Raw genomic sequence first — 11,122 nt, 5'->3', positions numbered from 1 at the left:
TCACGCTCATCAACGTATCGGGATGATTCTCGCCCAGCTCCTTCTCGCTGCCCGCTAGTGCTCGTCGATTCATCGCCTCTGCCTCCTCGTACTTCCCTCGATCTTGCAGCACCGACGCCAGATTGCTCACGCTCATCAACGTATCGGGATGATTCTCGCCCAGCTCCTTCTCATATCCCACTAGAGCTCGTCGATTTATCTCCTCTGCCTCCTTATACTTCCCTCGGTACCGTAGCACCTTTGCCGTATAGTCTAGGCTTTCTAACGTTCGAGCGTCACTGAGCCTAAAATCGCCTCTCGAGCCATAAAGCTACTTCGCACCATTTTCTCCGCCACTCCATACCGCCCGACTTCCAGTTCATACCATGCCCCCCGGTGTTGAATGGTCGCCCACATGAGAAGATGCTCCTTGCTCGTCAGTTGATATCCGTTCGTAGCTTCGACGTGTGGGAATAGGATCTGGCATGTCGGCCAGTTGGCGAAGTCCCCGGTGGGGAATACCGCCCCGAGAATGTCAACATATCGCTCCTGCCATGGAGTCAACTCGTTACGAACTTCGAGCCACGTCTTCGTCGAAAACTGCACCAGTCGGTGCATCTCAAAGACGTTGCTCGTTGAGCCGACGCCAATTAAGCTGTATGCCGTCAATGTCGCGATATCCTCTTCAAAATCCGCCTCCTCCGACTGGTCGTCGAGATACCGATCTTGGAGGAGATAATCAGGAATGCCTTCACGGTCGAACAGACTCATGAGCGAGAGAAGTCGCGCCGCTGAATGTCGGCTATGCCATAGATGGTCGAATGAGATATGCCATGTCGCAATGACCGAATTCGACGCCTGACCGTCTCGTCGCGGGTCTCGAATATCCGTCAGTAGGAGCTTACTTCGTTCCTGGTCGCCGCCCTCTAAAATCTCCAGATATTTAGACACCGTCATGCGCGGAGCCCGTTGATTGATATAACCAGCTGCTTGGGTAATGGCTAGCGGGATGTAGTCCAACCGTCGCACGAGACGTCTCAAGTCTCCGTGGGAGATGGTGTTTACGTCCTGTCTCTTGAGCTTCCTTGTAAGGAGAGTAACCGCCTCCGCCTCAGCCATTGGTGACACATCCAGGATATCCTCCTCGTACTCGACCAGTCCCGTGGTGACTTCTCGGCTGCGGGATGTGATCACAATCGACCCATTCGCTGACGAGGGGAGATAGTCTGACAAGGAATGACTGGTGGAAGACAAGGCCGTTATCGGTTGTCCGGGCGTACGACCTGCACAGTCCCGCGGCTCGAACATCACATCAGGGCTGTCCGCGTTGTCTATCACCATCACCCATCGCCCGTTGTCCTCGTTAGAGAGCCATGTATACACCATCCCCAGAATATCCGTTTTCGGCTCGTTCCATCCTGCTAACTGCACCCGCTCCGCAATCTTTTTGTAGCTCTCCTCGAATCGGGCCGCACTGTTCGCATGCACCCAGAATACCCACCTGTCGGGGTACTCATTTCGAACGCGGTAGGCATATTCAATCGCTAGCTGCGTCTTTCTGGGCGCCGTATCAGCCTCGTAGTGACATGTCAACTCACAGGCTCTTACCCGACTCCACCGAGACCGACGAGCCCAATTCGTGCCGCCGGCTCGGAGGCCCGTTGCCAGAGATCGTTAAGGACGTCACGTTCGACGAAATCGCAATCGCGATCGCGGCGGAAAGGGATGCTAGCTGACGGGGGAGGAGGCGGGCGTGGAGGCGGTGAGGCTGGAAAGCAGAAGTTCTCAGTGAATATTGTCAACTCGGAGATGGGCATCTCCTACCGGCACCGAAATAATTCGTGATTGTGCCTTGGTTCTCGCCAATTTGAGCCCCATAGTTGCTCGTGTCTGCGAAGTGTATTGCGGAGACAGTGGGCTTCATGTGGACTGGCGTTCAACCGCACAACCACCGTTGCCCATTATTCTGTTGGGAGTTACAGTAGGGCTGGCTCAAAGCAACGTGATTGCTGGAGCAGTAATAGCGGTGGCAAAGTGATCGCATTGGAAGAAGGACAGCGCATAAAAGCTGGATCGCCTGAGACAGTAAAGGATGGGCCTCCGAAACCCTCCTCAGCTCAAATGAACGACTTGCCAAGGAGCTCGACATCTGCCCACCGTGCGGGGAACCTGCGAGCGAGCTGGGTGGGTCAATGCTGTCTGGTCGACAGGCCATCTCACACTCTAAGTTTTTGCTCAATATTCCACCAGAATAGATACGGTTCTGTTTTTTATCCCACGGCGCATACGTGATTAAACCTGTCAATTTACACTAGACCAGTCGACCGTGAAGCCCTGCCATGGTCCCCAGACACGCACAACGTGTGGAGACTGTCCCTCAAGAACGTTGAGCTCCAAAATTGTTGGTCTGTTGGCCTGAGAAGTAGCCTTGCTGAAGGCCATAGTTATGACTCCCAGCAAAGGTGATGTTAAAGTTTTGTGCTCCCGCGGAATGCTGAGATTTGATGGCAGCACTGAGCTCAGGATCTTGTTCAGCGACGATGGGCGCGATGAGCGACGCGTTCTGGTCCGATGCTAATTCAGACCCGTCCTCCTCGCATAGATGTTTCTGTTTGGGCTGGGCCGCGGGGAAAAGCTCAATCAACCCGCTGACCAGTTCGGTCGTATCCTGGATCAAGCGGTTGAAGTATTTCTCCTTGTGCAGAGCCCATTTCGCCTTCTTCAATATATTCCCTGGCTTGAACCGCTTGAGTGAGAGCATCTCCAGCCTCTTGTGGAGCGACGTTGTAGCCTCATCCAAATCATGGTTGGTGTCATACACCTTGGTATCACTCCCCAGAGGTTTCAACTTGGCCGACGTGCGTTCGGCATCCTCGAACAGTCCCACAATCTGGTCGAGCAATTCTTTGGCTTTCTCATGATCATCGGCAGATCCAGACACGCCTGGGAGAGATTGCGTGCCTTCCACGACCTGATCTAGTCCCACTGATTGACCCCATCGAGAGAGTCGGAGCTTTGCAATGTCGAGCTTGAGAATGGCCGTCTGGAAGTCTTGGTCGAAGTTGCGGGCTAGTTGGACATATTCAAAACACTGGATGGCATCATTGAAGGCGCCCAAGATGCCGAAGGCGAGTCCAGCGGCCTCAGCCATCTTAGCTTTCTCCCGTTTTCTGATATCTATAAATTCCCAACTTGGGATCTAAAGAGGAAGATCGGTTTATCGAGGCGTCCGCGAAAGAGGCAAAATCGAAAGATCGAGTGCGTGTGGAGGGGAGACAACGGAAGTTTCACGTGAGCGTCGGCCGATAATTCCGCCGGCGCATTGTTTCGACCAATGACATATTAAGATGCGCGTTTCAGCTGAAAATAAATAAGAGCTTCGCACTCGTGATCGCACGGCGGCAATCTTCGAGGGTTGGCGCTCCTGGGCGGCTCTGGAATCCACTCAATTGAGGTGATAGATCACTACAGGACAGTCTAGTAAGGGGATGTTGCCCCTGCATTCTAATAGTCTTCATATGAACCACAAGCACATCAACAGGCCATCGCCCATCGCAGGCTCAATGCAAAATCTCATGCTATTCATGTAATTCAGAATAATGTTGGAAGAGCTGTCCTTCCAGTGTTGGGCTGTCATTCCACATGGCTCAACAACCGGTACAGGCCTTTAACACCACATTCGAAGGAACGACAAACAGTGGTCTTCAACAAGGCGCCTTCTTCGGTCAACAAACTAACCACTTTTATGCGGCGGGATTGAGTGAGAGTGTTCCCTAAGATGAATGCCAGTGACTGAGACGAGTACTAGCCTCACCACCACCACGACCGCCTCCTCCCCCATCGGCCATCATCCCCTTCCGCCGCGATCGCGATTTCGTGGAGCGCGGCGTCCTTAACGACATCTGGCAACGGGCCTTCGAACCGGCGGCACGTATTGGACTAGTGGGACTGGGAGGCGTTGGGTAAGAGTCTGGATGTGCCGACCGCGCGCATGAGCTGAAGTGTAGACCAGGAAGTCACAGCTTGCCATCGAGTGTGCCTACCGCACTCGCGAACAGGATCCAGACAGATGGGTCTTCTGGGCGCATGCGAGTAGCGCGGCTCGATTTGCGGATAGCTACAAAGCGATAGCTGAGCGGGTGCAGTTGGCGGGGTGGCACGAGCCGAAAGCCGACATTCTGGGCATGGTCCATGGATGGTTGTCGGATGAAAACAACGGGCGATGGACGATGGTGATGGACAATGCGGACAGCTCTGAGGTAATGTTCGAGCCGTGGGATGGCGGGACGGGTGGACACGGACCACAAAGAGCGCCTACATCATTTGTTGCGCATTCGCTCTCCGCCTATCTCCCCACGTCAGCTAATGGATCGATCATAATCACGTCACGCAGTCGACAAGTCGTGGAAGGACTGATTGAATACGAAGATGACATTCTCGAGGTGAGACCGATGGACGGAGACACGGCAGTGACGCTTCTCAGGAAGAAGCTCAAGGGTCACGGCGCAGACACGGCGCAGAGCAGTTTGGATGACCTCGTCCAGCAATTGGATTATATGCCATTGGCTATCACCCAAGCCGCTGCCTACATTAATCAACGTGCGCCACGCATCACCCTATCTACGTACCTCGAGACATTGACGAGGAGTGACGATGAGCGAGCTCAACTCCTCCAGCTGGACATTCGCGATCCCCGGCGAGACGGACGGGCATCGAGCTCGATCATCACAACGTGGCACATCTCGTTCGAATATATCCGGCAGACACGGGACTCGGCGGCGCGACTGCTGTCGCTCATGAGTCTCTTCGATCGCGAAGCGATTCCAGACCACCTTCTTCGTGGACAGTATGTCGAAGATAGAGGTGGGCATATTGACTTTGAAGAGGACATTACGACGTTACGAGCGTACCATTTGATTAGCCCTGCCGTGAGTGAAAACTCGTTCGATATGCACCGGCTGGTACAATTTTCGACGAAGAAATGGCTCGAGCTGCATGGCGAGCTAGGGAGGTGGCAGGAGAGATTTGTTGATATTCTCGGCGAAGCTTTTCCGACCGGAGATCACGCGAACTGGCCGACATGTCAAGTATTGTTTCCGCACGTGGAGGCGATTACAGGATATCAGCTGGCCAGCGAGAAGCATCGACTTACATGGGCGACGATTCTATACCGGGGGTCGTGGTATGCATCGGAAGCTGGGCGATATGGAGCGGCCGAGAGGATGGCGCGAAGTAGCTTAGGGACACGAGAGGCGGTTCTTGGAGCTGACGACCCTGAAACCTTAAGTAGTATAGATAGTCTCGCGGTAGAGCTTCGACATCGAGGGAAGTACGAGGAGGCAGAGGAGATGAATCGACGAGCACTGGTGGGATATGAGAAGGAGCTAGGGGTGAATCATCCCGATACGTTGACGAGCGTGGACAATCTGGCGATAGTGCTGCAGTATCGAGGGAAGTACGAGGAGGCGGAAGAGATGAATCGACGAGCACTGGAGGGATGGGAGAAGGAGCTAGGGGTGAATCATCCCTCGACATTGACGAGCGCGAATAATCTGGCGTTGGTGCTGCAGTATCGAGGGAAGTACAAGGAGGCAGAGGAGATGAATCGAAGAGCACTGGTGGGACGAGAGAAGGAGCTAGGGGCGAATCATCCCTCGACATTGACGAGCGTGAGTAATCTGGCGTTGGTGCTGCAGTATCGAGGGAAGTACGAGGAGGCAGAGGAAATGAATCGACGAGCACTGGTGGGACGAGAGAAGGAGCTAGGGGTGAATCATCCCTCGACATTGACGAGCGTGAGTAATCTGGCGTCGGTGCTGGCAGATCGAGGGAAGTACGAGGAGGCAGAGGAAATGAATCGACGAGTACTGTCGGGTTGCGAGAAGGAGCTAGGGGTGCATCATCCCAACACGTTGACGAGCGTGGCCAATCTGGCGTCGGTGCTGGCAGATCGAGGGAAGTACAAGGAGGCAGAGGAGATGAATCGAAGAGCACTAGCGGGACGGGACAAGGAGCTAGGGGTGGATCATCCCGACACGTTAACGAGCGTCTACTATCTCGCCTATCTACTTGATGTCAAGGGTGATTTCCAGCAGGCTTTGGATCTCTATCGGCGTGCCGTGTCAGGCTACGATAGAGTCCTAGGAGCACATCATCCCACTACAGCGGCTTGTCGAGAACATCTATCGTCGCTGTTGAAGAGGATGGAGCAATGATCTCTTCCGTCTGATGAGTAGCCAGCCTTCTAATTCGAGATTTGCCAAAGGAACGACAGATTAAGTTAAAGCTCTGTGCTACTATACACACATTCGCAGATCCGTGACCGAATTTTTCTTGCCGCTTGACGCTGTATCATGCTCATCTACTTGCTCGCCACGATTTACGAAGGCTTGTATCGTTCTGTATTGAAGATACCGCAGTGTAAGGTATTCGTTGCTGATTCGTGGGTAGAACAGAGCAGACCATTCCCGATCTGGATATGTCTGACCTGCAGCTAAGCGTGGTTCCAGTTGGAGAAGTCCAATATATGTCTGCACGGGGGTAGGCAGGTTTTGGGAAGATCTGTATATCCAGTTACAGGACAGTACAAATTATGTGTACATGGAACAAGGATGGTGCCAGGTATTGTATCAGAACTGGCTGCCGCTTGGTCTCATTCGAGTCTTCACGAGTACATTATTGATATCGACTAAACGCTATATACGTAAATGTAAGTGTTTGCCATGAGACCGAGTATACTGACGCCCAGAAGCATATAGAATACACCATGAAGTCCACCAACGTAGGCGTGCAATATTTTTTGCAGCATTGTATCTGTATTATCGAGAAGAGTGAGCTCATAGATAAAAGCCTCAGCATCTTTGGCAATGGATGTTGAAACGCCTGCTTTGGACAGAAAATGTGCCATGACATTTTGAAACACGTTTCCCCCAACTGTCACACCGACACACATTCCAAGGCTGCGAAAGAATGTATACATACTGGCTCCTGAAGCAGAGTTGCTTGGATCGGTTGTTGCCTGGACATGATAGTTTAGAGCACTCAAAAGGCACCCATTACCAATTCCAATGATCAGAAGGATCAGAATCCATACTGTCGGTCCGGTATCCTCTTCGAAGAGGAGAAGAAGGCCCGAGCCCAGAATTGTTAGAATCCAACCTACGACGAGGATCCATTTATAGCCGCCTGTGCGGCTGATGACTTGCGATGTGATGGCGGCTCCCGGTAGTAATGAACATGAAAGGGGCAGAACACAGGCACTCGACACCATCGGAGTTCGTTGCTGGGCAGAGGCAAAGTAGAGCGGGACGTAGTATAAGAGGCAGAATAGCTAGTATATGTTTCAGTCTCCCGGCGTTTTCGTAAGGCATTTGCACTTACAATAAGACCCTGTAAGAAGGAACAGAAGTATAGCGCAATCCTTGAAGCTGTATTGAACAAGGAGGATTGGAAGATAGGGAACTTTGGGAAGTTATGTTCCCAGATACCGAATAGAAGCGTTCCGCAAAACCCAAGTGTGATGCTGGATATAGTCCATTTACTGGTCCATGGAAAAGTCACCCCTCCCCAAGATAGTCCAAGGAGAACGCTGGTTAAACTTGTGAAAAATATCGCTCCGCCTGCCCAGTCTACCTTTGACCAGGAGCATTGCGCCGTTGGTCGAAAAGAAGGAATTGTGAACGGTATGACGACCAGCGCTAGTCCACAGATAGGCAGATTTATCCAGAATATCCAGTGAAAGGTGGAGGTCGTTGTCAAGACACTACCGAGGAATGGCCCAACAACACTTCCGACGGCCCAGGTGGTCAGAACAATAGAAAACCACTTAGGTCGCTCTCTCAAAGGAACGAGTCGAGCAAATATGATTTGGACCAGCGTAATGATGCCTCCACCGCCCAAACCTTGTAAAGATCGCCCAGCAAGCAGAGGAATGAAGTCCCGGCTCAGGGCACAGATGATTGAGCCTGCAGCAAACGCACTGACAGAAAACCAGATCATTCTCATATGGATGCCTAATCGCTCGGATATCGTCGAGATGAAGGGCTGCGCAATCGCGGAAGTCATGAGGTAGGAGGTGCCAGTCCAGAATGCATAGATCGTGGTGCCACGTAGCTGGCGAGTAATGAGCTAGACATGTCAGTCAGTACACACTGTGGCAGAGCCATAACAACTTCCCAAGTACCGTACCGGAAGAACAGTTACCAAAATTGTAGAGTCAATGGCAGCGAGGAAGGATAGGAGCGCGAGAACCATCATGCAAGCAATATCTCCAGCTGATGGTCTCCAAATGGCAGTGGCAGATGAACGTGATACCATCTTTCGGCGGGATAGTTACATAGGAATTATCTTGGATATATTGTACGTTACTGCAGCTTCGGTAGTCCTTATTATAGGCTTTAGGCGGTCTTTCTGGTTGCAGAACTCACATACAATTGTTGTGAATTACAGCAGTGGAAGCATTGATTGTTCTGTTGCTCTCCTTCTACTTCCTCGGGAAGTAGAAGTATATATACATCAAAGTAACATACTAGAAGCTTCCTTACAATTTCCAAGCATGCGGAATCATTCCACAAGGCTTTTGTCCATGCCATGATAGTCGGTTGAGCCTCATATCACAACAACAATCACCTTTTTCAGCCAATTAGGAAATTTGACGTCAACAGCATCCTCCAATTACGTGATATACAGAGAATATGTCCTCACGTCCGAGGCTTCTGAGCAATAGTAGTACAGAGAGCTACGGCCACCAATCCTCCTTCGACGACAAAGTTGCAGACCTCGTCAAAAGCTCGTTCAAATCCGCCCACGCGATCGGGGCAGTGACGAAGATGATCGCGTATCTCTGACAATGCTAGTAGAACATTGTTGGTCTCATGCTTGAGAAGGGCGCCCTGTGGTTGAGTTCTGCTGCTTTCCACCCGTGTAAAGCCCGTCTCTTTCAGCAAGTCCGGTAAGTGACCTAGCCATCCCAATGACTGGACGACTCGTGGCATTTCGCAGCCAATCGAAACAGGTAAGGTTTGACTAGCCTCTCTTGCATAGGTGAGGATGTATGGCGGCGTAATGTCAAGCCACTGCAGCCATCCACCCTCGCGTAGCATGAGCTTCAAATTGGCGAGGACTCGATCATAGTCCCTACGGCCCAGGCCACCCGCTAACAATCGAATGTTGATGATATCAAATACCCCAATGTACTTTCTCTCCACTGGAGCGAGGACGTTGAAGGTGTCGAAAGTACAGTTGCGGGGCCATATGTCATCGGGTGGAAATAGTTCTGACGAGCTGTCCAGCCCCACAACCTGACAGTTGCTGGATTGTGACAATTCGATGGTCCATATACCGTTTCCACATCCAATGTCCGCAATTACCAACGGACGCCCCGGGTCTCCTGTCTCGCCAACTGCAATACGAGAGTCAAGTAAGGATGCCGTCCTTCGACAAATGAGGAGGTGTTGGGCGGTCAACCTGGATGAGGCGTTGAAGTTGCGGGATAGGAGATAGCCATCTTTAGAGGTAGACATGTTATATCGCACCTTGGTAGTTGCTGTTAGACAACATCGACACAACAAGACAATGTGAAGTAGGCCGAGATTTTGACTGCAGACTGCGGTAATATAGCTGCGGTCAGCACCGTGGTCGACAGGGTGGGTACCGGACCGCGACAGTTTCATTAGATTTCGAGAAGGGCGTGGAACGCTGCAATTAATGGTGTCCGACCCAGTTCATACGCGGTACTGATGGCTTCATGTGTGAGATGCACGTATAGGTTTATCTGGGGCAATTTCTGGGACCCAGTGAAAGTGCTTCTGGAGCAGGGGCTGTGGCCACAGTGGCCTCCTACGCTCAATATGACAAATACTCTCACAAGGGCTATTATCCCTCCATCCGGTGGATCTCGTATTGATTTGGAATTCAGCTGGTGACTGAGAGATCCACAAGCAGATCCGACCGAGCAGCGGGCAGTATACAGTCCAGTGATGGCGGTTAATGACCTCGTACTATATTATTGCTTTGCCCTTCAGCTACCACTATATTAACTGACGCCGAACATGGTGACTCCGACCACTTTCCCCAAGGTCATATCAAGATCTCAGTCCTCGAAGGGCAGAACCAGGAAAGCTGCTCAACTGGACAAGAACACCATTGTTCGCTTCGACGACCTTTCGGAAGAAGGCAAAAAGGCCGCTTTGGAGAAGTCTCATCGATACAACACCGAGCAATCCGTACCCTCCCCGTCTCAGAAGTCAAACCCAACCCAGTCCGAGACACCTCGTCATTCTCGATTGCAGAGCTTGGGGGATCGCAGACCCTACATCATGGCATTTTTTGGACTCGGCTTCATTGTTTTGGCTGTCCTTGCCTCCTTGGCACTGGCCGTGGACAAGGACAAAGACCCGAGTCTTGTCGCCAAGCTCCGGCTTGCCAATACGAATCTGGATCGATTGAAACTCCTTCCCAAGGACGAGGACTGGGTTTTCGATTTTACCAAGCAGGATAAATACACCTTTTCGCCCGGTGGAGTGATCAATGCCAACGCGGCGACCTTCCCTGCAACTGTCGGCCTCGGTTTGACGCTGGTAAGCACTCAGTTGGATGACGACATCGTGGTCGACCTCGTGTCTGATGGAATATACAGGCAGTGCTTAATCTCGGTCCTTGCGCGATGCTTCCACCTCATCTTCATCCACGCGGAGCCAATTTTGTGGTAGCGATCTCAGGCACCACTCAAACCTACATGATCAATGAAAATGGCGCTCGAACGGTTCAAGCCACTCTCCGGTCTGGTCAGATGACCATCTTCCCAGAAGGGTCCATCCATACAATGATGAACATTGGGTGTGACAACGCCCAGCTCATCTCGGCCTTGAATAGTGACGACACCGGCACTCTGAACGTGGCTAACTCCTTCTTCAGTCTTCCGCAGAATATCTCTGGTACCATCATGGGCGGAGGAGTCAACATCAGTGATATCGAAGGAAAGGTGCCGGATCCAGGGACTGGGGCTAACTCCGGCCCGCATGAATGTCTGGCCGCATGTGCTGCAAGGGCAAACGGCACCCGAGGCCTTGGCTAAACTCGACTAGGTTCTCTAAGGTCATGAACGGGGGCCCTATTGACGACTCGGGGGATCTTCATATTAGCG

The 11,122-nt window shown here is 52.0% G+C and overlaps 4 protein-coding genes across 4 annotated transcripts; 2 read left to right on the top strand and 2 right to left on the bottom strand.

Moving 5' to 3' along the window:
• Positions 1–261: 261 nt before the first annotated feature.
• Positions 262–3,130, bottom strand: PV08_12070 (uncharacterized protein; the record flags this gene model as incomplete). Its single annotated transcript, XM_016386377.1, has 3 exons — positions 262–1,537; positions 1,588–1,747; positions 2,365–3,130. The coding sequence occupies 3 exons, from the start codon at positions 3,128–3,130 to the stop codon at positions 262–264; spliced, it is 2,202 nt and encodes a 733-aa protein (XP_016229899.1).
• Positions 3,131–3,621: 491 nt separating this feature from the next.
• PV08_12069 (uncharacterized protein) lies at positions 3,622–6,194 on the top strand (the record flags this gene model as incomplete). Its single annotated transcript, XM_016386376.1, has 3 exons — positions 3,622–3,739; positions 3,788–3,941; positions 3,992–6,194. 3 exons carry the CDS (start codon positions 3,622–3,624, stop codon positions 6,192–6,194), a joined length of 2,475 nt encoding a protein of 824 aa, XP_016229898.1.
• A 943-nt stretch (positions 6,195–7,137) lies between these two features.
• Positions 7,138–9,500, bottom strand: PV08_12068 (uncharacterized protein; the record flags this gene model as incomplete). Its single annotated transcript, XM_016386375.1, has 2 exons — positions 7,138–8,106; positions 8,721–9,500. The coding sequence occupies 2 exons, from the start codon at positions 9,498–9,500 to the stop codon at positions 7,138–7,140; spliced, it is 1,749 nt and encodes a 582-aa protein (XP_016229897.1).
• A 528-nt stretch (positions 9,501–10,028) lies between these two features.
• On the top strand, positions 10,029–11,053 carry PV08_12067 (uncharacterized protein; the record flags this gene model as incomplete). The annotated part of the gene is made up of 2 exons (XM_016386374.1): positions 10,029–10,556; positions 10,616–11,053. The coding sequence occupies 2 exons, from the start codon at positions 10,029–10,031 to the stop codon at positions 11,051–11,053; spliced, it is 966 nt and encodes a 321-aa protein (XP_016229896.1).
• Positions 11,054–11,122: the final 69 nt, after the last annotated feature.

This window comes from Exophiala spinifera, assembly GCF_000836115.1.
Source record: "Exophiala spinifera strain CBS 89968 unplaced genomic scaffold supercont1.14, whole genome shotgun sequence".
In the NCBI taxonomy this organism is placed as follows: domain Eukaryota; kingdom Fungi; phylum Ascomycota; class Eurotiomycetes; order Chaetothyriales; family Herpotrichiellaceae; genus Exophiala; species Exophiala spinifera.
The sequence above is the reverse complement of the archived record's forward strand: the minus strand, read 5'-3'. Positions and strand labels throughout refer to the sequence as shown.